Source organism: Daldinia decipiens (genome assembly GCF_022478715.1).
Source record: "Daldinia decipiens strain CBS 113046 unplaced genomic scaffold F4813scaffold_12, whole genome shotgun sequence".
Classification (NCBI taxonomy): domain Eukaryota; kingdom Fungi; phylum Ascomycota; class Sordariomycetes; order Xylariales; family Hypoxylaceae; genus Daldinia; species Daldinia decipiens.
This window is the reverse complement of record NW_026054555.1, coordinates 58,155-84,908: the sequence shown is the minus strand read 5'-3', so window position 1 is coordinate 84,908 and position 26,754 is coordinate 58,155. Positions and strand designations below refer to the sequence as shown.

Here is a 26,754-nt window from a genome sequence, read left to right as displayed (position 1 = left end):
GGCACTCGATATGCTACAAAAGGGCGAGCCCCTAACTTTTCCCTGTAGATAATTCTACTACCTGCGGGGTTCTCGTCACCGCTGGGGTCTAGACACAACGGCTAAAATTCCCCAGAGGATGGATCGAAATCTAAAGCCGGGCTTGACCAAAATCTGTCGTTTGCTTAACGAGCTAAAATCGGATAGATTAAGCCCGAAAGAAGTTTTGTTTTTTACTTGGGAAGGGGGGTTAAAAACCAGTAGTCTCTACTTGGGTGTATGCACCTAGCTCGCAAATCTTACAACGCCGGTGAAAAGAGACTATATGCTGCTGATAGAGATGAGTTTCTTTGAGGCCTTGAAAGCGGGCTGCTGAAAATTTCCAAAGTGTAGAATTACTTAGGGGACATAATGCTAGGTCTATCGAAAGGGGTAATATATATTGAACGCCCAGAAGTTATTCGCGGAAACATAAGCAACCCTCCCAGCACTTTATATTATCATGATCCTGCGTACACACGCGATATTGATTTTTAGTCATCCATATGTCGAGCCTACATATGCAGATCATTCTACAAACTATCACCGCAACGCTGGCTTTACAAGCGTCAGACATGCTAATGTTAACACCCCTATGAGAAGCCATTCCTATATTATCCTCGAAGACAGCTTAATTGATATAGGCCATGTCGGTATCCGCTCCGAAAGCGAGGCAAAATATCTATATGAAAGACTCAGGGAAACTTGAATGAGTATGTGAAATATACCCATATCGGCAACCGCTGTATGTGGAAGAACTGCGGCCTCCATGATACCGAGTTTGAAGTGCGTGAGCATTTACGCTCGCAATATGCTATGAAGGTTCTTGTGCCTGATACTATGGACAATGTCGCAGGGTCGTCTAGATACAAATACAACTGGAAATCCAAGGATGAAGGAATGTACAATAAATAAGAGATTTGTGAGCTTTGGGAGTGGTCTGGCTTTAGGAGCGTAACATGAAGATTACATTGGCATACTGGGAAAGGGGTTACCTGGAGATGATAATGTCTATACTTTGGTGGTTTATAGGATGTGGCCTTGTTGCTTTCCTTTTACTTTACTTTTTCATACCTTAGGTATTTACCCTATCTTTGTATTTAAGGAAGCAACCTCCAAATAGCATCAAGAGTCCCTAGCGTTAGGTTTTGATTTACAAATCTTCCCATGCACGAAGAGTTAACTTTAAGAATAGTTGTTCACGCAGAATTTTATTCGAGTGAATGCTTCCTAGTAAGTAGCGAGACTCTAAATGATTTATTATGAAGTTGATATTACGCTTTGAGATAGGATAGGGGTAACACAGCCTCAGCTGTTACCAGCTGATGACCACCTGCTACCAGTCAGATTTCGTAAGTCTATTTTTTCTCCTTCATACGAAGCCTTGAATTGTTTAATAACCTTCTCCATACTCATAGTTAAAAGTCTGACATCTACGGCTAAAATCCAGTAGCGCATGCCTAGGAAACCACTGCATACCTACAGGTATCTATAGCCTATAGAGATGCTTTGATCCTACATTTATTTGACCTAACGCAATGTCCCCGACAACTGTGTCGGGTCAGCCAATATCCAGCCTATTGACAGTAATCATTACTACATCGCCGACACCTTCTGCACCATCTACAGAACTCATATCGGCCATCTTATCGTCTTTTCGCAATTATTGTACTACATTGCTATTCTGTCGAGTGATAGTTGTTTTTGATACTTATGATCGTATTGCATCTCATGCAAGGTTGAAGAAAGGACAAGTTACTCCAGAAGGAGCCAAAACCTTTGATCTATATAAGCAAGAAGTCAGGGAGCTGATCCTGGGGGAATTCGTTCGCGATGATAAGGAGCGAAGACTCGACTATGGCCAAGGTAAAGCTGAATTTGGTTATAGCGGCGTCGACGCAAACTTCGTCCCTTTTTCAATAGCTCACACAGTCGATAAACGGGTTATATTTATAGAGCCCTCGAAACGCTTGGGGTTTGGATTGGCTATACGATCCGCTTTGAGGCTGACCGAGACGCCGTTTGTCTGGGTGCAACAACATGACTGGCCACTAATCTCAAATGTTCCGATAGAACCACTACTCAATGTTATGTGGGCGACTGAAGATGACGAAAACGCACCAGTCAGATACGTTTGTCTTCCATCCGTACGCCTTCTTTCCTATGCGGACTCGGCTCACGTCGCACGATTTCCCGAGTTAAAAGGGCTTACTTCGTCTCTCAAGCGCGATTTCATAACGGAATCTGGAGTAAGCGTCCCTTTAACTCCAATGTTCTTCTGGCACGACAAACCACATCTCGTATCCACTCAGCACTACCTATCTCGCATCTTCCCAACAAGGCTTTCTATCCCCCGAGGCACATTCATCGAAGATACTGTCGGACAGCGGGCGAGAAACCAGATGAAGCAAGGTGACTGGATTAAGTGGGCTACTTGGCTTTACTACCCCGAGGACGGGCAAAGATTGTGTTTGAGACACCTTCAGGGACGCACCTGGGAAGGCTCAGAAAAAGAGTCGGAAAAGAAGACATTGTGGAGGGATCGTAACGCGAAGCAAAGCACCAATCCAATTAATAAATAGACCATTCCGCGCCTACGATGTTCCAACGGCTTTACTCGTCCTCCCAATGGGTTGTTCCTGTACACAGTTGGTGAACTCTTCAATGGATATCAGTAGAGAAAGAGAAGGAAAACATTGGGAAAATAATTAAAGCGACGCATGGCCAATGGTTTTATTAAACGTATAAACAACCATATCTCATAACTTCACCCATTTTCTCGAACTTTGCTTCGCTATATCACTCCTCGCACTCGCATGTACGCGCTCAATCGATGGCCGGAAAGGGTCCACCTGGCTTAAAACATACGAATCTTGATAGTACGTTTCCTTATTCCTCAATCCTCTCCCGCCACCAGCCCCTAAGTCCGTCTCACTGCCTGCTCTGCTATGCGTGGTCCCATTAGTTAGACGATCTCCGTCATCTTCCATGTACCGCGTCTCCCTCGTGATGTCTACTTCTTGTGTCACGAAGATCTTGCCCCAGTCCAAGTTCCTAAGCACAGGCCAAAAAATAGGGACACTTGCACAGACGCTCGCGGCGTCAACTTCTAAGACGGCCAGGATGATGGTAATGGGACCATACCACGTTGGATCTCTTGTCGGGATTGTCGCTACTCTGTGTTCGACAAGAGTTACTAGCCGCCAAATCGCAAAGACAAGCACGCTATAAATATGAGTGAATGGTACTGTCTTCAGAATGGATGTACGAAACGAAAGACTTACAAGATGCCCATAGAAAACAACGCGGCTAATCGCACACGCGCATTTACCGTCGAACCATCTTTAAAAATTAATGGTAAGGGTATTATAAGAACCACAATATCGAGGACCATGTTGATAGCGGCGTGGCTCTCAAATGTAGCAGCAAATGTTCTAGCGTATGGTGAACCGTATCCATAACAAGTTGGGCCACCACCTCCTTTGGCCCAAAAGTCGTGGATGGGCACGCATGGAACCCAAGCTAAAAAAGAATATGCAAATCCCCAGAGCGCCGTGAAAACGGCCAGCGCAATAACAAACCGGCGAATGAATACTGCTTGATCGAAAACACGTAGATATTGCAGTAGAAGAGCCTCTTTAATCAATGCTGTTGATGTTACGTATGCTGCGTTTGCAACGTAAAATGTTCGTATGAAACCACTGGACTGCCACGGCTCAAGTTGTAAAAAGTGCTTGCCAAGTCCGTACGTGACTGCAAAACATACTGCTATTGATCCAGCAGTGATCGTGAGCTTCCCAGGCGTGGTACTGTTAACTAATGCCCATTTACCAGACGTGTAATAGGCGGTGCTTACTAGGTAAAGTCCTACACATAAATCATCCCAGCCCGGAGCCTGGACAATCCTGAACCGTACGTACAATCGAAGGCAGACACATATCCACGACAGTATCTAAAGTTTTAAATATGTGAGAACCAGATCTATCTACTTAAGATTATCCGACGGATAGCCGAATCGGCAAAGGCGATGTCTGCATAGTAGGTGACATACCATACATGATATGACGACTCCCCAGATCGTCTCCGGCTTGTTGGATATCGGTTCCGACTCATCGAAATTGTCAGTCGAGTAGCGGAATTCCGACATGGTCTACTCTACGACAACGCGCGCTAGGAAGGCAAAAGGCCGTGAAGTCTCTGTGGACCGAGGCCTTACATCGAGCATCGGACGTGGCTTAAACGAAAAGGCAGCATCGAATCAGGAACAGGTAGTAAATTTATAAGTATTCGTGGAAGAAGGAAAAATAAAATGAAGTATGAGTAGGTAGCTAATGAAAATAACAGACGAGTAAAATACCTAAACGAAATCCCAGGATTACCGCTCGATGAAAGGTAAAGTAAGACGGACGGTGGGAATTAGAGTTGATGAGGAGGGATGGTAATCAATGTTTGGCCCTACTTTTACGAGGTGCATACATATTGTACATACCCTGATACCTTGTATAAGTGACAGGATGTGACAGGCGTTGGATCCACGGCTCACTTGAATCCTTCGAAAATGATTATACCAGATTGGGAAGATTCTCAGGCCCTTCATCACGTCAGACGTGCTTCTTTTATACATAGTACCTTATACTCAAACAATCCCTGGCTTATTCAATCACATCTTATACGCGCCAATCTATATATTCACTTTATGTCCGGATTCCAAGGGGATCCGTGCATGAGTTGAATCGCCCTTCCTTGCTAACCTACCTCTACATACTATGTAAGTCTCGAGGCCCTCGGGACTCAGGCCTGCTTAAGCGGTCCAGTTGACTGTAATCAGTATTGTTGCCTGCGCGTTGACAACCTAGAGTTACATCGGTTTGCCATCTCGAACATGGGAAGACAGGGCTATTATGTGGCCAAGTGGGTACATAGTGAAACAAAACGCAGCTTGTCCCCTACATTACATATGTATTGTAAGCTCAATTTAAGGATGCATCTTGCATAAGACACGTATCTATGTACACTAGAAATCAAGGAATATTCTTTTCGAGGAACCTCATCCGGTGCCGATCAGATCCCACGGCAGTGAGATTAGACACTATATTGCTATTCGGAAGCGGCTGACGATCCGCTTACTTTGTATATAAGATCCATTGATACATACCTAGGTACCTAGGTAAGTTATGTATTTACATCATGGTCCAACCATCGTTTTCGTATCCATGCTCCCTAATCCACGATTCACTCCACCCCCACTAAACTTTGTGTATTCAAGAAAGGTGGGACATCAGATATCTTGGCCAGCTGTATTATACCTAAGCGCTGCTTCAAGAGACTGTCTGACTGTTAAGCATAACGTATAAGTCATATAAGTCACGACTACACCAAATAACCCGTTCCATTTCCTAATGTAGTTCAACGGCTAGTTCAATAAGCAATATCCAGTGCAGTATCCAGTGACTGTCCACGGAAACCTACCGCTATATGTGAGCAATCATAAAAGCCGATCTACATCTCTCTCCAATTGTAAATACCATATGTTATATTAGCTAAACACTCATATTCACATATCACAACTGTAATCTACCACGAGAATCGACGTGTAAAGGTATGGATCTCTATTATGTATGGATTTAAGCTTCCTACAATGCCCTCATTACATCTCCACTCCAATCCTCTGATCGTATTGTACCTATATACATACCTACGCACTAGAGGGCGTGCCCACTCAGGCAGATTTAATCAAGGCTCATCTGCATCGATCACTATACGAATTAAATTTTTAACCAAAATGAAATAAAGTCGACATCGCTAAACCTTGCTAACAATGAAATCCACTGCATCGGGGGCAAGATCGTGGTACTCATGATGAGCGTCGGTTATAATTAATGTACCTTTACAAACTTCGTCACCGTCGTGACATAGGATTAAGGTCTTGCTCGCGTCGAAATTTGGGATTTTCCCACCATCCTATAATAACAACGATTAAGATCTGTATACTCTGGGTTGACTGAGGGGCCTGGGTAGATTGTGGGAAAACCGATTCCATCTTTAATTTGTTGAGGAAGTACTACTTCCTAACACAATGTAAGAGACTTCCGGCGGTTACGCACCTGCGCTTTCTGGGTGTCGCCATAAGTCACCGCCGCGTAGATCCGATTCTTAACAGAAGTTGATGCAGATTCGATCGATCGGTGAACAAGTGCAGCCCCTTGGCTATAACCCGAGACTACTAGTTTCGACGACGGACACTGAGTTGCCGCTTGCGTTATCAACGCTCGCATATTGTCAGCATCCTCGGGGTCGCAACCCCCTATTCTCAGATTGTCGATTAACAGTGCTGGGTAGTCGACCCCCTGAGCTGCTATAGCATTTGTACCCAATGCAGCTTTGAGTTGATCTATAGTTTGCGGACCTGGGTCGCCTCCCTATTACAATGTACCAAATGGTTAACCAATATGTCTGGTAGCTGTCTAGTAGCTAAAGTGGAAAAGTGACTTACAATATTACCATCCTGAGTGCTGCCACGGGCGAAGATGAATATGACATCCCGGCATCCACCCTCAAGAAACTCATTCTCCGTAGTTCCAGCTGATTGTCGCTTTTGCGTATTCGCTTTAATAGCTGCAGACCGACGGCCTTTAAGTTTCTGAATGGTGCTTTCGGAATAATCTAATACTAAGGGGCTAGCAACCGAAGAGGTCACCAGCGTGACAAAGAGAAGAGAAAGTGAAAGCCTCATGGTTGAAACCGGGGATTAAATCTTAAGACTACAATCTGATTTATTCGATATGTATAAGAGGAGAGCACCTTCTCTAGAGGACGCTTGCTGGAAAGATACTTTCACAAAGGCAATGAAGATCAGGTGGGGACCTCGTATCTTATATACACCTCGAACGGCCGCAGAAGCCTCACCAAGCAACAATACATCAATGCGGACTTACTTGAATAACATTGGTGACCTTCCTAGAAAGATGTATTGCTCCGGAGAGACACCTTGGAGTAGGTTGCCCAAATGCTTAGTTGACGGACACGTGCGTCGTAGGGACAATAATAAGGTTTTCAATACGAAAATCCGGCTATCCTGAACATAGAAGGTAGTATTAGAAACTATCACTACGAGTGAGCTTACACTGGGGTAGGGCATTGAATATGCGGGGATAATCAAGCCTGCCGAGCTGCCTCCACATTATGTATTGTATATCCCACATCATGCAGCTCGTAGACAATGCCAAACGTCAACCGCGTATGCGGTTGAATTCATGGCGTAGCTAGTAAATCAAGTGCTACTGGGTTATATTATCACACTACCTGATCAATATTACGACTACATTAGCGCTTACAAACATTGCCGCACGTAAAGCAAATATCTAAATTCTTTACTTAGCAATATGATCCCCCCTCGGCCCTTCCCCCTCCTTGAATACCAAAGACCTCTAGCTCCCTATATGTACATGAATAGAGACTCATATACCCTTCTATTATGTAATTCTTATCCTTGCTTCCTGATACAGAGATGCCGTATCGAGACCTCACCCGGTGGATGGGTATGGAATGGTAGATTGACGAATAATATATTTGATCGCATCGAAAATTTAGTTCTATGGAACCATTTGTGATTTTTTGGTGCGATGCCTCTGGCTCGATTGCTGCGTGACATCCCCTCCATCTGTATCCCCAGTATCTTCGCTGTCATTCTCGCCTTTAACCAAGTCGCTTGATAGATCGCTATCGCGGTCCTCACCTCCCAGTGCAGTACTTGGTTCGTTTGATCTGAGAACCTCTCGAATGATCTTCTTACCTTCATCCATTTCTCCATTCGATGCTCCGCAGGACATACATTTCCACCGGCCCAACTCCGACAATGACTGCGTTCCCGGAGGAGCTTGTCCGTTCACCAGGCGACAATTTTTACATATTAATACGATGCGATTTTTGGGTGCCATCTCATCTTCACCGAGCATGAGGTCCATGATACGGTCATACCAGTGGTGCGAACCTGTATTCATGTCATAATGGGAATACGATGGTGGAAGCGGGCCGGCATTAGGTGCGAATTCTTCCATAGATTGCTGGTCTGGATGTGGTGCGTGATAGTTGGGTATCCGAGAAGAGCCCGGGCGAGACTCCAGGGCTCCTAGAATCGGAGGCTGAGGTGGTCTTTGAATGTTGGCGGTTGGCGGAAGGGGAATGTTGACTCTCGAGTTAGGAATATCGGAACCTGCACCTTGTCGTGATTTCTTATTGCTCCCCTCTCTCTGCTCGCCGTCGAGGTTTTCGCCTTCTATTGTCTGTTTTCTAGGCTGGACACGCTTCTCTCCAGAACCTCCATACTTCTCCAGCAACTCCAAGGTGGAGTCGTATTTGGTAGCATCTTTTAGCTTTTGTATCGTCCTGGAGCGTTCGGTTTGGTGGTCCTTGAGACGAGACTCAAGTGTGTCGATGCGAAAGCTGAAGTAGGCATTGGTAAAGGTCCTGACGAGATAAATGCTGGGTTGTGAAATTCACTGTAAGCAAGATGTTTGATATCAAACAAAGAACTGTCATGGTGACAACATACAACACGGGGCCGCCGGCCATTCCAGTCCATTCCCCCGGACCTAGATTCTGCCACCCAACCACTAAGGTTAAGACAACAGCGTAAACAAGGTAAGCAAAAGCGAGATAGAGAGTCCAGAGAACTTTGATGCGACGGGCACGGGATCGCGCTCGGTCAAGTTGGGTTTGGGTGGTTGTGATCTTGTTAGAAAGAGTCGAGAGGGTCTTCTCGAAAGAGGACGGGGAAGAGACATCGCCCTGCTCGTAAGAATAAATAGTTAGTTTTATTACTTTGTTCCTTTACATTAATAGGCATGGGATCATAGGTATGGAAGACGAAGGAATCATCGGGTTGAGGTGTTGTTGTTTTCCCCCCACTAACCTTCCAGGGCCAAAAAGACACCATGACTTAGAAATAAAGACGGAGTTTACCGTCGAGAGACCATGGCGTCCGGGCCGGTCGTGTGAGAAAGAAATCGAGAATATAAGGAATATAGGAAATATAAGGCGACGGCCAGAATTGTATATTTAAGTTTAAAGTTAAGTACTTATAGGGACTGATATTAGGCAAGGAAAGTGTTGCGACCTGATGGCAGATGACAGATGTGACGACATTACAGGTGAACCGTGAAGCAATTAGGGAAAGCGACAAGAATAAAATTCATTGGTCACTATATCTGGAGCTATCGAGGTCGTACAGGCATATATATGCACGTAACTAGTTAAGTACATACAATATCATACATTATCTTTATAACCAGGTACATGTAACATTAATGCATGTACATACAGACTGCATGTGGCAGCTACCTACATAGGTAGGTACCTAAGGTATGTACATGTATGCGGTACCTACATTACCTAAGGTAATAGGGTACCTAGGTACCTACCTGAGGTAATCCGTACCTACCTAGGTTACCTATGTAGGTACATTAGGTAGCTGAGCCTCGTTCAATCAGTTCGGCCAACCAACGCTTGGTCGCAGTTTTGGAAACAGACTGGAAACATACCTAGGTACCTATCTCCATTTACCTTCCTTTCTTTTTTTAAGGCGTCGTTGTGTTTAGTACCAGTACCAGTACCAATATAGGCAGTACCACTGTCTATGCTTAATTTCCTTATCGCTCTTTAAAGATTGTTTACCTATTATTGCAAACGCGCATGGCTACAATCTCGAGTTGTACCCAACTGTCGCATTTATCGCCGGCGTCTTGAAAGAAGGCGGTTCGTCGAGCCACCATGTTTTCTGTACGTTTGCTTGCTTAATACAGTCCGACACCCGGATTTAAAGCGACGTAGCTTCTAACTATGTGATATATATGTATATAGAGAATAAAAGGTGCTATTGATCGCAGCATCGCCGAAGAGCAAGCTCGTCAGAAAGCACTCACCGAGCAAAGATCTACTACCAGTTCCCCTTCCGCCCCTGGTCAACGCCCACGATCGGTCTCGAGAGCAAATAGCACCAACTCTTCCACTAGAAGGAAGACCAAGAAGCCGAGCCAAGATAATTCTAATGGAGACGGCGCCGCGAACACCGACCCCGCTGTCTTTGAGGCTGCATTCGTACTTGACGACGATGATATCGAAAATGCCTCTGCCCAGCCGGCGGCACCAGAGAAGACGGTAGGGGGGACTTCATCGGGTAATGAAAAGGATGACAGCGCGACCGAACGAAATGGCGAGGCAAAAGACCATATTGGCGGTGGGGAAGATGAAAATCCCAAAGCAAGCCTACCCACTGCACCGGCGGAACTCCCTCCTCACGTAAGGAGCAAGCTTAGGAAACTCGAGAAACTAGAAGCTACGTATCCAGGTAAATCGTATTGCTAACCTAGCGAACAATGCATTTCGCTAATCCTGTAGAACTATTACGGTCGTATAGAATCGCACACGGACGAGCAACGTCTATCGAACCATTTGAACGGGCCTTACGCGAGAATACGCCCTTGACTACCATCAAAGACCCAGAAGCCCTCGTTGAGTACCTAAACCAGTTAAACCTGAAGGGGGATATGGTTATGGAGGAGTTCAAGCGCGTCTCGGCCGAGAAGGATAGCTTTAAAAAGAAGTTTGAGGAAGCTGACAAGGAATTAAGCACCCTTAGAGACGAAGTTGTTGCTCTCAAAGCCTCCAAGGCTGAAGAGGTACTAATACGAACAGATAATCAGGCGGGAAGTACGTCAGAAGACAAAAGGGTTCCCGAGGATACAAAACAAGCTGCGTCGCCTTCCGCGAGCAAGTCGCCTGTATCATCCATCTTGGGTGTCTTTTCTCCGAGGCAAAAACCTGTAGCTATCGAGGAATCTAAGGATTTGAGCGAGGATATGTTTTCCTACGACGATGAAATCCCTCAACTTCAAGCCGAGGTCGCGTCGAAGTCTGAGAAGATCGCCAAACTTACGTCTGAGATCAATAATCTAAAGGAAGAGCTAACAGTAGCTAAAGAGAATAGTGCTGGTTTGGTAGAAAGTCTCGAAGAGGCTACGCGGGAACTAAGCAATACTCGGGATGATGTTGCTACTCGGGAATTCATGCAGACACAACTGGACGCAAGGAACGCGGAGATTGGCGCACTAACTGAAAAGCTCGAGCAGACTCGATCGGCGTTGCGAAGCTTAGAAGTTAACCTCGAGGACGAAAAATCGAGGGCTGCATCTACGATAAGGGAGAAGGACACGATTCTTCAAGCTTCTAATACTAGGAATACAGAGTCTGATGAGGGGTTCAAAAAGCTGAATGAAGCAAAATGCGAGTTAGAGATGAAAATCCGAGACCTAACTAGCGAAATTGACTCGCTGAAGAAGGCAAAAGCTGAAGGTGATGAGAAGATTGGGCAGCTAAATGAACAAATCCAGTCTGCCGCCCGGCCTCGCTCGCCCACATCAAACCCACTAGGAGTTCCTGCACCTACGGCTGGCGGTTCTAAGAAGAAGAATAAGAAGAAGAAGAAAGGCGGTGCTTCCATCGACACCCCGGAAGTTGCTGCAAACGAAACATCAGATCATGTTCAGCCGTCTGTTCTCAAGGGTACAGGGACGGAGGCTCTCGAAATCGAAGTCTCAAAGTTGAGGGATGAGATCTGCCAGAAGGATACTCAAATCGAGCGTCTATCGAAACAGAGGAAAACCGAGGAAGACCTTAAGGATGAGATTGAAAACATGCAGGAAAGCCTGCTTAATATAGGGCACGACCATGTTGAAGCCAAGGAGAGAATTAAGAGCCTGGAATCTGAAAAGATAGAGTTGAAGTCTCGAATCACTGAGCTGGAGAAGGATATTGCTGCTTTTACGTCTAACACTAAAGCGAGCTCCAAGCTACAGGCAGACTTTGATTCCATGAAAGCCGAGTTTGACGAGTTAAAGATCAAATCCCAAATTCTACAGTCGGATTTAGGTGCTGCTCAGCAGCTAGCTCAAAGTCGCTACAAAGACCTCACGGACTTACGCGAGGTCCTAACCAAGGCCCAGCCTGAGCTTAGAAGTTTACGCCAAGAATCTGCCGCGTTGAAAATAACCAAGGAAGAGCTGGCTTCTAAGCAGAGCGAGCTCCGTACTCTCGAAAAACGTGAGAAGGATCTTAAAAATGAGGTTGCAAGAGCTCAGCGCCTAGCATCCGATCGTGAAACCGAAATCAAACTACTCAACGACAAATTGGCCGCTGAAAAGTCGTCCCGGGCTAAGCTTGAGGATGAGAAACGTGTCGCTGGTAGAGACTTTCGTCGTGCCGAAGCTGAGAAGATAGAATTATCCGCAAAAGCCGAAAAGGCTAGTCGTGAGCTGGAATCCCTTCAGTCGGAACTCTCTACACTTCGTCCGAAAGTAAAACAACTCGAAGACGAAGTTGCGAAGTTAAAGAAAGAGAAAGTTGCCACTCGGGAGGAAATAGAGTTGAAAGTGCAACAGTTCAACAATGCCCAGGGCCTTCTTAGCTCTATGCGCGATCAAACAGCCGAGCTGTCGATCCAGCTTAAGGAAGCGCAAAGCCAGACAGAGAGTCTCGAAGAAGAATTAGCGGAGGTTCAGAAGCACCTCTCCGAGAGGACGCGCGAGGGTGAAACAATGCGTCGGATGTTAGCTGACGTTGATGAGCGAGCGGACGCGAAAATACGAGATATGCGTGCTAGGATGGAAGCAGCTGTTGAGGAGCGCGATCGCATCGAAGATGAATTATCCACTTTAGCTCGGCGTCGCGCGCGTGAGTCCGAAGAGCTGAAGGTCAAAGTGCGCGAGTTCGAACGCGAGATTCGAACAATCTCCGGCGAGAAAGATGAACTGGAAGCGAGAGAGAGAGTGTGGCGTCGCCGTCGTGAGGAGCTTGAGCAGATCGAAGAAAAAGCCACAGCTGAGGTAGAGGATATGCGCACAGCGGTTACTAATCTACGGTCTGCCTTAGATGCATCGGAACAACAGGTACGGGAGGCGGAAAAGCAGCGCGCAGATTTGCGTAAGCTTCTAGAAGAGGCGAGGGGTCGGTACGAGAAAGCGAACAAAGAGCTCAAGAACATTCAGGCCAGATTCAACGTTGGTGGTACCACGCCAAATATAGCAAGCAGTGGAAGGTCTAGCATTGATTCCACCCGGAGCGGTGTTAACGGTGCCGCCAGTAGTACCGGTTCCGCCGTCCCGGATACGATGTATCTCAAGACTATTCTACTACAATTCCTCGAGGTGAAAGATGAAAAGGTTCGATCACAGCTGGTACCAGTGTTAGGAAAGCTCTTGCGATTTGATCGGTAAGTGATTTCCATGCTCATATATTGTGCCGTTTCCTTGCTAATAACCAACATAGCAATGATGAACAGAAGTGGATGGCAGCAGTTCAGCACTTGTCCAGACCAGGCAGATAGAGCAAACGGCCGACAAAGCGGAGACTGGCGTGTATTATAGATGCTGCATAGCGCAGGAGTCCATTGAATTATACGACAGCATATAAAGATGTTTACCTACCTGACCTAATGTACCTCCCTTGCTCATACCATTTGGATATAGTCTATTGACGATTACAAGTGTAATCCAATCCCGTGGTCTCTTTTTCAATGAAAGGTTGGCGGCATCATGACCTGTGTACCTAGGGTTCGGGAGGCATTCGACTAGGAATAGCTATATTATGGCTACCTAAACCTCGACTTATAGTAGTTCTTGACGAACCTAGTATTTTAATGTATCAGACATACTCTGCTGGATTTGTACGTAGTTTAGGGGCTGCTAGGCTAAGAAATCAGATAGCTGGACTATCTCTTCTTCCAGTAACGTTCGGCATATTTAGGTTCTTTCGGATTAGCTAAGATAACTACCTACTCTCAAAGTGCCATTACGAGATCACAAGCCTCATGTCTATACGATATCATACTATCGGACACTTTCTTTTCACCACACAGGTGGATTAATACGATTAACCCCCTTTTCTAGATAATAAGAAGCAGAATCCCCCCCCGTAATAGTTAAGCTAAACGAATTCAGCATATGTACCTAAGTACACTATTAAGTCGAGATACCTTGGAATAGATTGCATCACGCTTTAGGAGCTAATACGACTATGCCGAGATAGATGCCGTTTGGTCGGCGAAATAAGCTAGGCTTCAATAAATATAATTCCGCTTTATATAAAGCTCTTAGTTAATAGCGATATTGCCTTTGCGGCATCATGGGATACGGAAACTTGCCCTCTTTTTAAAAGATGCATTTATAAATTCTTGACCTCGATAAGCCATGCGTATCACAACAAGATTTCCCTTCTCCTTTAAAATGCGGCCATTTATAGAATACCTCATCGAGAGACGGGGATACTTGGCAGACCCTTGTTCGTGCAAGAGTAGATTTTCACAGATAAGTCGTATCCGATTCTGTATCTTGGAAGGTCTTACTGTAGCTATAACCTTCCAGGAGCGAGAGTCTAGAGTTTTGGTTAACAAGACTTTAAGCTCTTCTTCCGTTGACTGGCGCTGCCCTGTCTCGTCCTACAACCACCAATTGCTGTCGCGTCCTTTTATAGTGAGTAGCTAAGGAATGGAGCTACGCAGTTTAACCGCCTCTAATTGTTAATCAATCGCATGCAGTTAACCAATGCTCTGGAGTCGCTAAATTCAGCCTGAAAAGAACCAGACCGTGGGGATTGGGGCTCTGCACAATGCCATGCATAATACATCAAGTTAATATCAAAAGATAGACCCAATAGATCCTGTATATGCTTGGGCATTTAAGAGTCGTGTATCCTACTATAGGGTGTTTTTCACGACAGTCGAGTATATTTGGAATCCATACTCCGTTGGGACAAACTACACAATCGGGCAGCCGAGACGTGTTGCCGGCTAGACGAGGTGCCAAGCTCCCCCCTATATAACCAATGAAGATTAGCAACTTGGCCTTCGTATGGTATTTGGGGATTGCATCAACCTGGCATCATGGCCATTATCACGCATACATACATAGAACTAGGCTTGAATCCCCTGCGGCAGGATATGTATCGGCGAGCTCTTCCTCGATTCCGCCTTGGCAGGCCAGGTTAGCTGAGCTGGGACCTGGATATAGGACTTGCGATTGGCGTGGAAACTGGAAGAGGTCAAAGCTGGTGTGTACGCTAAGCCGCTATTCTGATATGGCATGCACGCCGAGCAGATAAGTCCCATGGCTTGAGTCCTGAAAACAGTGGCTTGGCGTCAGCAAAATGGGCTAGATTCGAGATGGCCTGCGGGATGCTCGTTCGACATGACCCATGGGGTAGGCCCCCGTCTTTTTACTCCGGAATCTCAATTCCTGTGTGGAGTTTTAGAAGAAAACGTGAAAGAAAACTAACCCGGCCGTAAGTTTTGTCCCCAACTACAGTACAACTACAGCACTGCCATGGCGGAGCAGAAACATATTACCCGGCGGTGCAGCCGGCTCTCTTAGCATTATTATAAGGTTAAGACGGTATAAGAAGCAGCAGAAAACGACCTAAAAGGACAAGGAAGCCCATCAGTTACATAGTAATCTCTTTCATAGAGTTAACACCATCTTCATCAGCCTCCTAACCTCCATCTTTACCAACTGAACTTTCTGTAGAAATGGGTGGCGCCGGCAATGCTGGATCAGGCAGCGAGGCCGATCCTATCATCACCCGTCTCGCAAACGAGGATAAGGTCAGATGGTACCGAAAGCCAAATCTACGATATCTCTATTTTCTACTATTTCCAACATGTATGGGGATCGAATTGACCTCTGGCTTTGACTCACAAATGATCAATGCATTGCAGATTGTGCCGTCGTGGATTGCATGTAAGTTCGCTATAAGGTCGCCCCCTAATAAAGATTCTCTTCTAACAAGAACAATGAAGACTTTGGCGACCCCCAGGGAGCTCTTAAGGGCATCATCGCGGCCGCATATTCGCTCGGTGCTATTCTTTCACTACCATTCATCGGTGTCGTCAACGACAAATTCGGTCGTCGTTGGTCAATCATTGGTGGGTCTGTCATCATGGTAATTGGTGCTCTGATTCAGGGTTTCTCTGTCAACGGTAAGGACTCGTTATCAATACAGAAGGATGATTCGTCTAATGAACGCAATAGCTGGAATGTACGTAGTAGCTCGGCTGATAATCGGATTCGGCATACCGACATGTATTGTTTCTGCTTCATCACTTATTGGAGAGTTGGCGTATCCGAAAGAACGCCCGGTCCTGACTTCACTTTTTAACGTGGCCTACTTTGTCGGCCAAATCACTGCTGCGGCCATCTGTTTCGGAACTAACAGCATCGAAAGCAACATGGCATGGAAGATCCCCTCTTGGCTTCAGATGTGTCCATCCTTGGTGCAGGTCGCTTTCGTCCTGTAAGTCCTGGCACGCTTATTTACCCTTTCAGTGAGTATGGATATCTAATATTATTCAAAGCTTTCTACCTGAATCGCCAAGATGGTTAGTTCAGCAAGACCGTGTTGATGAAGCCTTTGATGTTTTGGCCACATATCACGGCGAGGGTAACCGAGAGTCTGAATTCGTAAAGGCCGAGTTTGTTCAGATTCAGGCAACAATTAACATAGAACTTGAACACTCTAAACGATCGTGGGCTGACCTGGCTGCTACGGCTGGTATGCGTCGCCGGATGCTGATTAGCGGTGTATGTCGAGTTTTCTTTTGTAATCTTCCCTCTCCCTCAGGTCGCCTCTACCCATATATCATGACCGAGAGCCTATCCTACCCCAGAGACTGGTATAGTAACGCTGTGATGCGTGTCTTCTCAAGACGTTTGCTAATTATACTTAAGATGCTCGGCCTATTCACACAATGGTCCGGCAATACTCTAATCTCATACTACCTTGGTGATCTCCTCGCTATGATTGGCAAGAATGACTCGGTCTTTAAACAGCAAATCAATGTAGCTAGCGCATGCTGGCAACTGGTCTGCGGAACGTTTGTCGCGTTCCTTGTCATCAAGTTCAGGAGACGTCAAATGTACCTTGCCTGCACCATCTCGCTGCTGTTCGTTTATATTTCGTGGACAATTAGTATGGAGAGGGCTATCGCAGGGAAAGAATCGGGGAACCCTAACAATGCGGCGAACGCGGCCACAATTTTCTGGATATTTGCATACTCTCCCTGTTACAATATTGGATATAATGCCTTGACTTACAGTGAGCACATATTCCCTGGCAGCTTACTTTTCAACGTTTACTTCAACGTTTACTAAACTCCATGTAGCTTACCTGGTTGAGCTTTGGCCATTTGCTGAGCGTTCCCGCGGTATCGCATTCTTTCAGCTCTTCGGCCGCTTAGCTAGCTTTTTCACTACCTTCGTCAACCCTATCGGCCTTAAGAACGTTAGCTGGCGGTATCTGATATCTTACTGCTGCTTCTTGTCGTTCGAGATAGGGTTTGTTTATTTCATATTCCCTGAAACCTTCGGCAGAACACTAGAAGAGTTGGCCTTCTGTAAGTTGACGTCTTACGAGAACTAAATGTATAAGCTTTGAACTAACCTATCAACTCTCCCGTAGTATTCGAGGATAAGGCTTTAGCTGACGAAGCTGTCCATGCTGTCGAGAAAGTGGTCGCTCACCACGAGGAGACTACCATCGGTAAGGAGGCGTTGAGTGGAAATGTTGCAACCTCTAAAGTTACGAAAGAAGAAGGATAAGTATTGCTTCTCTAATATACTATCGAATACATTCTAGCTTTGGAGATAAGAAAGTGCCACTGCAATGAAATTTTGAGCAGATCTTAGTTGTAGATAGTGCTCAGGAGACATACGCTTTTCGAGTTCGATGCGCGAGCTTCATATTAAGCGGATAGCTCTCATGTCGAATTTAAAAAATATTTCGTAATTTTAGACGTCCCTTATCTTTTGGTAGCTGAGGTCTTACCCCAACCCTGTCTCACTTCCCCGTCTCCGTCCCCTCCATACCCCCCACAGCGTCTCCCAATCGAGACTGACGATAACAAATATCTCCTGGGAGAGGTCTGTTATAAGTGTAATCCCTTTTCATTGGTTCCTCGCGATAAGTTTTGGTGGGAATCATGTAACTGTAGTATGTTAGAAGAGGTCCACGATTCATCTAGGGTAGCACTAATCAACTCAAATATATTTACCTACCTACCTACCTAGCTGCACATGCAATTGTTCTCCCTAGCTTGGATAACGTTGCAATATTGATAATCACCTAGGAATAAATTTAAACTAAACGTTATCGTTTGTTACGTGTATTCCTTTTGTTTTCTTATCAGAAACAGAGTGCTCTGTTAAATCGTGTACCTCTCTGAGAGGATAGAGATGTCCTTTATTAAACTTATACAGGCAGCAATCGGTGCTGGTCCTCTTGACGAACCTCCAGAAGGTCGACCGGTCGGCGCTATTCTCCGAGATGACCAAGGGCTTGACAGGGAGACCAATACGGAGAAAACTGGGATCGACACCGGGAAGCAGGTGGTTCCTGATGTTTCCGTCGAAACGGGCACGGTGGTTATCGATGTGGTCCAGGTGGTTTGGGGTAGGAGAGGCCGATTTCTCGTCATCATTGGGTAGGTTCGGTCCCGGGGAGTTTAGATGCTTTGATGAGGAAGCACTCAGTAGAGTACAACTAATATCTCTAGTTTGTGTTTAATCATGATTGTATAGTAAGAAATACCGATAATTTAATACGAATTTGAGACTACTAATTAACACCCGGTCAACATAGCGAGATCGACAATAGCACTGTCTATATTTACCGCAACTATGCCTCATCGGAATTTGGGGAGTTATCCAAACTTGCTACCTTGAGTACAGCGGGGACGATCATATTCGCTGTTGCAAAACCACCTATTGCCAAGTTGTCTAATGTCTTCGGCCGTGGTGGGACATACCTCCTTGCCATTAGTTTCTATATATTGGCCTACATTATCATGGCTTCAGCTAAAACCTTTAATACCTATGCTGCGGGCTCTATCTTATATTCACTGGGTCAATCCTCTACAAATCTAATGAACGATATTGTGATTGCGGACTTGACGACGGCCCGGTATCGAGCCTTCGGAATTGCCCTTTCATTCTGGCCTTTCCTGGTTACGCCTTGGGTTGCCGCTTTTATTATCAACAGTGTAACCGCACCTACAGGCATTGGCTGGCGTTGGGGGATAGGCATGCTTGCTATTATCATGCCGTTCTGTGCAAGCTTTATTGTTATCACATTGCTGTGTTACCAGATCCGAGCACAGAAGGGGCTCATACTAAGGGAAAAGATTTCCTTATACGAGTTCTGTTCGCAGATAGACCTCGGCGGTGTAGCCCTGTTTAGCGGTGGCCTAGCCCTCTTGCTCATTCCGATGACCCTAGCTTCCACAACTTCATCGAGTTGGAAGACTCCATGGGTTGACACGCTGATTGTACTTGGTACGGTGTTACTTATTGCGCTCCCTTTCTACGAGCGGTATTTCGCCGAGCACCCCGTGGTGCCTCCTCGCTATTTTACCAGTCGTACCATAACCCTGTGCTGTATGCTTATTGCGATGGATAACATTGGCTTTTCTGCAACACGTAAGATATCCTTGGAACATATCTCTAACGACGCAGCACTATCCCGGGTACGAGAATTGTGATAATCTGTATATTTAGGTCTTGTGATGCTGGAAGCGCATCTAGGAATAAGCTAACGTTAGGCCATAGATACGTACATATACGCCTGGGTTACTGTGGCACGAGGCCTTGATGCTCGTGATGCTACGTTTTTCACCTGTAAGACTAGACTACGTTCTCCCTTCATATGGAGGCACTTGGATTCCACCTCTAGACGCTAACCGTCACAAGATACCAACGGGGTAACGCAATGCCTAATTGCAATCGTTGCAGGGTTGGCAATAGCTAAGACCAAACGCTATAAATGGGTTTGCGTACTCGGTGCTACTATACGTTTAGTTGGCTATGGGGTCATGCTCCGCCTTCGGGGCTCCGAAAATAGTATTGTGGAAATATTTATTGTGCAGCTTGTTCAGGGAATCGGCAGCGGAATGGTCGGCTCAACTTTACTTATCCCAGCCCAGGTTGTTGTATCTCATGCTGAAATGCCGCAAATTACTGCCTTGGTAGTCTGCTTTGCCTTCGTCGGGGGTAGCATAGGTTCCTGCATCGCTGGTGGTATATACACAGGTATGATACAGATGGAATTATCGATGGCCCTAGGCGACGTATCGACGACGGACACCGTATCTGCGTTGGCAAATTCGATTACGGCCGTTCTTCCCGAATGGGGTTCACCCGAACGAACTGCTGTTAATATTGCAGTGAGTATTTCAATGCCTTACCTTGCTTATAACATCCTGCTCATTTCGCGACAGTTTACGGAGGTAATGAAATACATAACATACGCAGCTGTAGGGCCATCTGCGATTGCCTTCATCGGGTCACTCTTTATGCCCAACTATGAATTACCGTAAGTATCATAATGGTTCAGTCTATATACCTGGGGGGTACATTAAGTCATGGTTGCTAATGAGTTACTAGCGATAAAAACAATCTTGTCGAGTGAAGAACGACAAGGGCGAAGCCATAATATTCCAATTCCCTACATAGGCAAACGCCAGTCCATCCTACTTATATTACACGATTGGCTAGGTATTTGAGTTATCGAGGAGGTAAATATACCAAAGGATAGTTGAAAATAAATACAATTGCATTCTCTAGGCTATAAAAGGGGCCGCAATTCATACTTGTGATACCTATGGGGTTAATCTGGGCTGAAAGCCCCAACTGACTTGGGATAACTTGTGAGAAGCTAATGATAATTCGTCAGCATGATTAGGATGTGGATCTTGAAACGGGTAATAATCAGGCTCGCAAGTAGTTTCCGGTTTCGGAAGCGTGCCGTTCTGGAAGTAGGCATGGATATAACTAGCGGTGCAAGTTGAAGCGGCAGAAAGGCTAGTGTGCTACGCGAGGAGTTGTGTCAGCTTATAGGGATCTATATGCAAGTCGGAGAATACGATCACTCACGCCGTAGGAGTTCTGGACTAAGACGACAGAGCCTGGGAAACCTTGCGAGTTGTTTCTTGCACTGATGAGCGGAGATATGTTATCGGCCATGTTGGCTACATAGAGGATTGGATGACTTGTGTTGCCTTCGAATGGTCCTTCAAATCTCCAATGTGGTCTGATAGCCCTGCCTATACAAGCCAATCTAAAGAGAGCATTGACATCGCCAGCAGCAGAGCTAATACGTATAAGCTTTTCGACAAACTCTACAAATTCTGATACCGTGTCGGAAATAGGAGGCGAATCTGCGCAAAGAATCGCAGGAAACGCGTCATCGTTTCCTTCCTCTAATCTTGGTACGTTAGATGGTATTGCTTCTATCGAGCATATCGGTGGCGCCGAGTTCTCCGACTTAACTAATTGGTAGAATGGCTCGCCGTCACCATCTTCTAGGGCCCTCAAGACTTTAGCGAACTTTTTGAACATGAGGATGGGCCGGTAAAGAGAAGCGGAGATCAACCGCTTGAGGTGGGACCAAGTGATTAGCTGCGGCATATCAGGCCCCGATTTAGAGGCTGGCACAATTATGGGATGTTCCCTGATCCGCTTAAGAAGGGTAGCTAGCCTTCGCTCTATGGCTGTCGGGCTTGACGCGTAGAAGTCACAACTAGAAGGGCCAGCTTCGTAGCAGAAGTTGTAGAAAGCTTCCATCACTTTATCAGTATCGTGCAGAAAGTTGATATGCGAGTTTACATGCCATTCCCGGTAATCTACATTACCTAAAAGTATCCTTGTTAATACTTATTAGCCAGGTGTTCTCGTAGGGCTAGTCTTACCATCGCTAACGAGCCTCTCGACCTTATCAGGATACATTGCGGCGAATACCTAGATAAATTGTCAGATGTTAGCATGACGTCGTGAACTACATGTTTAGAGGAACAGCCGTATTTGATAACCACTTCGTCGATACAGGCGCAAGAAAGAATATACTTAGGTAGTCTTAGGGGGATGCTTACGCCGCCTAGTATCGTCCCATAGCTGAAGCCCCAGTATTTGAGCTTGTCCTGCCCAGTCTGGTGGAGAATCTCAAGTAAATCTCTCGCATGCGATGCAGTACTGATGTGCGAAAGAAGATCCGAGCCGTTCATGTTTCTCTCACAAGCCTGGGAAAAGGCGGTTGCTCGTGCAAATGCGTCATATATGACTCCCGGATGGGAATCAACCACGCCAACATCTTGCAATGCCCATATGCGACTCTTCTCTTGAGATCCCCAACAGTCAACCCGCGGAAGAGATGCGCCGATGCCCCTTGGATCAAATGATATGATATCATAGTTCTTGCCAGCAATAGCCTGCAGAAGTGCGCCGCGATCTTTAAGTGCATAAACCCCGGATCCTCCAGGACCCCCTGGATTAAAAAATAAGGGACCCTTATAGTCGTCAAGTTCAACGGCTCTGAGGCGTATGATGGCCAAAAAGACTCGTGCCTGCGCATCCTCGGGTGGACTCAGCCAGTCCATCGGCACATCGAGTCTTGCGCAGTCATAATTGCCATTATAGCAACTCTGCCACTGTAAGGTTCTTCTGGGCTCGATATTGCTCCAGTCCCAATCGGCCAAAGATACTTGTAATAAATCCTGAGACTTGAGTTTCGTAAAAAGATAGATTATGGTTGCTATGCGCTCCCCGTCTACCTGGCAGAGCAGGAAGGTTAGCAAGAAGAGGCTAATGAAGACACTGACGGCCAATTTCCAAGCCTGCGATCGCGATACTCCTCGTGATACCCGCAGCGATCCGCCTGGTGAGAACGGGATATGGCCCTTGGCGTGTAACGCGTAATGCTGCGTCATTCTGGTGGACAGCTTCGGGTATTCATTACAGACATCAGAATTAGAGATATAGACAAGTAAGTTAGTGATAAGAGAAATAGGCCAGCCGTTGCGATGGAGATGTCTAGGTTAAATGCCTAACCTAGCCGCGATCGCTTCCGGGGGGAAAGGGAGGGGGGTTCCTTATCTTTGAAAGGGGAGACTTTGAAATGGATGGATCCCTTCGTTATTAAATCAGCATTGACTGCATCATGTATAGTTGAATATACTATTAGCTGCATATTCTATTATGCGATTAATGGAGGGGCATTATTACCCCCTTTTCACCGATTATGGCCCTTGACCAAATAAGTTGTAACAACTCTGGCATGGACATACGAACGTAGATATGATATTGATAAGACTATATGTACCTGGGTAGGTGCCCAGGTTAATAGATCGATTTACTTGTATCAACCATTAACCTCTATTCCGCGACTGTCGTTTCGACTTTTGCCTCCCCAGACCATCCGAGATAATCTCCGACTCGACAACAAAAACGCCTTGTTTCCCAAGAGGGTCTACCTGATTCAAGATAAAATAGTCCATGTAATTTTGAGAAATCTTTTCCACGGGGTCTAATTCGGCCAACCGGCTCTGGCTGGACTCGCTTCCTGCATGTTGTACGGAGGCCGCCGTTATGATAAACGCGTAGGTATTGGAATAAGAGAGACATCTTGATCAGGGTCGCCGACATGTTATAAGATGCATTCGTTACGTAGAATACCTAGAACACCTGTTAGAGTTAACTTCCATACTACATCCCTCCATTATCTATACGATCAATATACCTTTAGGTACGATTGCATATCACCGTAGTCAAGGGTTACGAAATATTTACCCAACCCATATTGGGGAGCTGGAAAAAGGTCAGCGCCTTTCGAAACCGCAGTACTCTATGGTCCCTACTAACCAAGACAAAGCGATACTCCGCCGGTTAAGCCCGACACCTTTTTGATACAATGTTAGCTATTCTCCTAACAACTGGTAGTACTCCCTTACAAGATATAGCAAGATAGAACAGTCATCCCAGCCTTTAGCTCGCAGCACGAAGAATCGCATATAAAGACGGTAGACTACGCAGATGGAAGAGATGCACTGGTATAGAATGTCAGAAGGGGTTTCATATCATTTTTTTCCATTTACAAACACAGAGGCCGCAACAGTCGCAATAACTCCCCGACAATTCCATGACGGTACAGGTTCATCAAGGTTGTTGTGGACTCTTACACGATCTAGCAGCGTCTCCCCTTCTGCCATGATTAGTATATCGCTTTTCTCAAATAGTAAAGCGTTTAAACTCTAGACATTATGTGCGTCTAGTCAGTCATTCTAAACGTCTGGCTTTGTCGTATGCTTTTCGCCCTGATTCGGTCCCCTGTCGCTTTACCACAATACGCATGAATCGATGGCACTAGGTTACGCTATGCTGAATGGGAGGCAAATCAGCTCATTCAAACAGCGCCAGCAATTATATCGTATGAGCTGAAACGAGTGTAGTTGCGGTTAAACGTTGATAATAGAGATACATAGTTTCCCTCTCGAAGTAGGTGGGATATGTATGATGAGATCCTATGTCTCTTGAAATGAACTAATAATATGTTTAGTAAGTTACAATACTATTTATCCAGGTCTAAGTCTCTTCAAGGACCTTGCTGGTAAATAGGGGACGGTATTTACATAAATGTCGGGTTCATTTCTGCATTGGGATCCCTGGTGTATTTACTCTAATAGATAACGAATAGGATTGTCTTGTTTACATATACTAACAGACGATTTGCTTAAGATATCTTCCCGATATGTAGGTATGGTGGTGGCTTGGCTAAACTATACCATCTCTAAGGATTAAGGAAGCCATGTCCTCCTTATATAAATCTATTACCTGGAGGCTACACTCTTAGGGTACCCCTATTGCCCCTTAGTACAAATTGTATTAAACTCTTTCTTTTTTGAACATCAACTGCCTAGTTCAATAGTAAGCAATGTATTCATTTGATAATTAATACACGCTCTGTTAAATTATGTATCTACATCTGCACGAACTGTTGGTAGTTAATCAGTGGTAGTGGTTTATGGGTACTCCAGCGGTAAGCTATTATTATACCTGAAAACATTATCTGGGTCCCATTCTCTCTTTAGGGATACAAGGCGAGGAAGCTTTTCTTTGCTGTAGATCTGTTCAACTGTTTCATCTCCATGAGCATAGCTCACGTACACAGAAAGGTCATCGAACCCCGACGTTTTGGTAAAATCTCGCCGAAGTCCGCGCGCAAGAATATTTGCGGCTTCTTCGACAGAGCTACCTGGCTCTGACCAGCTCATTTGAAACATGCTATAGATTTAAGATGTTAGATCAGAAAACAGTTGTCTCAAAGTTTACCTTGGGTAGATAATTATATGAGCAAGACACACGTACAAGTTCCCTTTTGCATTCCTCCAAGGATAAGCCGTTACATCAGCCGACACAGAGCCAACAGCATGAGTAGAAAACGTTTCTAGTACACCAACACTAGATCGTCCATCGGGGTATGCCCTATAAAAGGCGTCGAACTTGTCGCAGGCCGAGTTCAGCGTGTTTAACTCAAACTTACGAACGTTGGCTGAATATATGTCGTGAATCCCTCCTGGTGTACTGACTGCAGGAATCCAGCCAAAGAGTATAGTGGGAAACAATTCGATATATGGCACAACGCTTACGCGGACGGTTGGGGGGTCTAATTCAAAGAATGGTGCAAGGATCTGACGACCTTGGTGTTCTGTACCGCTATACACGAAGGTGCCTATGATTTGAGTCTTCGTATACTGTTAGCACTATGCACATAAATGAGCAAGACGTGAATATTTCTCAGTTGCTTACTTCGCCGGCGACAGAATCCCAACGAATAGTGCTGATAATGGCCAATTCCTGCGGCATTTTGTTTTCGAACGCCTGTAAAGCTTTGAAGTAGGCTGACTTCATATTGGCAGGGTAAATCATATCAGCGGTCATGATTTTTCCATTATTGACAGCTTTGTTTAGCTTGTAGGTAGCGGAGGTGATGATACCAAAGTTAAACCCTGCGCCACGAATAGCCCAAAATAAATCTGGGTTTAAACTGATCGACGCTTCAACGAGGTTCCCGTTTGCCGTAATGAGTCTCACGGATAAGAGAGAATCGATTATCAACCCGAAGAGGCCTTGGAGGACTCCTACGCCACCGCCGAGCGTTGCACCAATTAAGCCGACATGAGGACACGAACCAACGGCTACGATTTGTTAATATGCTATTTCAACTGGTGAAATCCCCAAAACTTACGGAGCTCATATCCGGCATCATAAACGGGGCGCATAGCATCGCCAATTCTGACCCCAGCGCCTACTGTCACGGTACCGGCAGCTTTATCGACCTCGATCGCCTTCAATTGGCTAAGATCAATAGCCAGTCCGCCTTGAAGGTTTCCTAGTGTAGTACCATAACCGTGACGGCCCCCCGTAGCCAGAAAAGGGATGTTTGCGGCTCTTGCAACCTTGACCTAAAGTGAATTAGCCACCGTGAAACTTTAGTGAGCTATCAGAAACGCTTACAATGTCCGCTATTGCTTCCTCATTCAATGGAGTAATCGCCGCTGAGAACTTGGGGGCTTTATATATAGACCACCGCAGCGTTGCGGCTGCAAATTCTTCTGATCCCGGGTAGTGAACTATAGTTCCATTAGGCCATTGTATATCTCTGCTTGAGGATGGCCACTGCATTGTATAAATAACCCTAGGTATATAGTAGTTTAGGTATTCATAATAGTCTTAACAAATTTAGAAAGCAACAGTGCATTGAATTATCAAGTATAGTCAATAGCTCTCTAAGGACTCCAGAAGAGAAGACGCTTTTGCACTAAGGGCGCTAGGGATTATATAATTATTTAGAATCGGGCGTTGGATTGTA

General features: G+C 45.6%; 9 protein-coding genes across 9 annotated transcripts; 4 read left to right on the top strand and 5 right to left on the bottom strand.

Annotated features, from left to right (window-relative positions):
- The first annotated feature begins 1,430 nt into the window (after nucleotides 1-1,430).
- On the top strand, nucleotides 1,431-2,803 carry F4813DRAFT_38906 (uncharacterized protein). Its single transcript, XM_049246776.1, has one exon. It carries the CDS (start codon nucleotides 1,557-1,559, stop codon nucleotides 2,598-2,600), a length of 1,044 nt encoding a protein of 347 aa, XP_049100548.1. The 5' UTR covers nucleotides 1,431-1,556; the 3' UTR covers nucleotides 2,601-2,803.
- Nucleotides 2,689-4,251, bottom strand: F4813DRAFT_38877 (uncharacterized protein). The gene is made up of 4 exons (XM_049246741.1): nucleotides 4,070-4,251; nucleotides 3,875-3,970; nucleotides 3,303-3,811; nucleotides 2,689-3,243 (listed from the first exon to the last, which is right to left on the bottom strand). Exons 1-4 carry the CDS (start codon nucleotides 4,163-4,165, stop codon nucleotides 2,778-2,780), a joined length of 1,167 nt encoding a protein of 388 aa, XP_049100547.1. The 5' UTR covers nucleotides 4,166-4,251; the 3' UTR covers nucleotides 2,689-2,777.
- Nucleotides 4,252-5,595: 1,344 nt separating this feature from the next.
- F4813DRAFT_355654 (carbohydrate esterase family 5 protein) lies at nucleotides 5,596-7,074 on the bottom strand. Its single transcript, XM_049242898.1, has 3 exons — nucleotides 6,512-7,074; nucleotides 6,123-6,437; nucleotides 5,596-5,979 (listed from the first exon to the last, which is right to left on the bottom strand). Exons 1-3 carry the CDS (start codon nucleotides 6,749-6,751, stop codon nucleotides 5,821-5,823), a joined length of 714 nt encoding a protein of 237 aa, XP_049100546.1. The 5' UTR covers nucleotides 6,752-7,074; the 3' UTR covers nucleotides 5,596-5,820.
- Nucleotides 7,075-7,288: 214 nt separating this feature from the next.
- On the bottom strand, nucleotides 7,289-9,175 carry F4813DRAFT_355651 (uncharacterized protein). The gene is made up of 3 exons (XM_049242897.1): nucleotides 8,930-9,175; nucleotides 8,570-8,805; nucleotides 7,289-8,499 (listed from the first exon to the last, which is right to left on the bottom strand). Exons 1-3 carry the CDS (start codon nucleotides 8,951-8,953, stop codon nucleotides 7,611-7,613), a joined length of 1,149 nt encoding a protein of 382 aa, XP_049100545.1. The 5' UTR covers nucleotides 8,954-9,175; the 3' UTR covers nucleotides 7,289-7,610.
- A 525-nt stretch (nucleotides 9,176-9,700) lies between these two features.
- F4813DRAFT_38828 (uncharacterized protein) lies at nucleotides 9,701-10,712 on the top strand. The gene is made up of 4 exons (XM_049246682.1): nucleotides 9,701-9,795; nucleotides 9,877-10,363; nucleotides 10,433-10,661; nucleotides 10,711-10,712. Exons 1-3 carry the CDS (start codon nucleotides 9,787-9,789, stop codon nucleotides 10,498-10,500), a joined length of 564 nt encoding a protein of 187 aa, XP_049100544.1. The 5' UTR covers nucleotides 9,701-9,786; the 3' UTR covers nucleotides 10,501-10,661; nucleotides 10,711-10,712.
- A 4,668-nt stretch (nucleotides 10,713-15,380) lies between these two features.
- F4813DRAFT_38574 (general substrate transporter) lies at nucleotides 15,381-18,138 on the top strand. The gene is made up of 7 exons (XM_049246297.1): nucleotides 15,381-15,803; nucleotides 15,863-16,042; nucleotides 16,095-16,356; nucleotides 16,418-16,643; nucleotides 16,791-17,157; nucleotides 17,225-17,455; nucleotides 17,521-18,138. Exons 1-7 carry the CDS (start codon nucleotides 15,593-15,595, stop codon nucleotides 17,658-17,660), a joined length of 1,617 nt encoding a protein of 538 aa, XP_049100543.1. The 5' UTR covers nucleotides 15,381-15,592; the 3' UTR covers nucleotides 17,661-18,138.
- Nucleotides 18,139-18,293: 155 nt separating this feature from the next.
- F4813DRAFT_380122 (MFS general substrate transporter) lies at nucleotides 18,294-20,523 on the top strand (the record flags this gene model as incomplete). Its single annotated transcript, XM_049245531.1, has 7 exons — nucleotides 18,294-18,541; nucleotides 18,614-18,637; nucleotides 18,700-19,535; nucleotides 19,665-19,733; nucleotides 19,806-20,278; nucleotides 20,333-20,427; nucleotides 20,499-20,523. The coding sequence occupies 7 exons, from the start codon at nucleotides 18,294-18,296 to the stop codon at nucleotides 20,521-20,523; spliced, it is 1,770 nt and encodes a 589-aa protein (XP_049100542.1).
- Nucleotides 20,405-22,981, bottom strand: F4813DRAFT_355627 (alpha/beta-hydrolase). Its single transcript, XM_049242896.1, has 4 exons — nucleotides 21,983-22,981; nucleotides 21,803-21,851; nucleotides 20,988-21,745; nucleotides 20,405-20,923 (listed from the first exon to the last, which is right to left on the bottom strand). Exons 1-4 carry the CDS (start codon nucleotides 22,814-22,816, stop codon nucleotides 20,714-20,716), a joined length of 1,851 nt encoding a protein of 616 aa, XP_049100541.1. The 5' UTR covers nucleotides 22,817-22,981; the 3' UTR covers nucleotides 20,405-20,713.
- A 1,923-nt stretch (nucleotides 22,982-24,904) lies between these two features.
- Nucleotides 24,905-26,742, bottom strand: F4813DRAFT_395504 (FAD-binding domain-containing protein; the record flags this gene model as incomplete). The annotated part of the gene is made up of 5 exons (XM_049247705.1): nucleotides 26,400-26,742; nucleotides 26,131-26,347; nucleotides 25,692-26,080; nucleotides 25,251-25,627; nucleotides 24,905-25,166 (listed from the first exon to the last, which is right to left on the bottom strand). Exons 1-5 carry the CDS (start codon nucleotides 26,565-26,567, stop codon nucleotides 24,905-24,907), a joined length of 1,413 nt encoding a protein of 470 aa, XP_049100540.1. The 5' UTR covers nucleotides 26,568-26,742.
- Nucleotides 26,743-26,754: the final 12 nt, after the last annotated feature.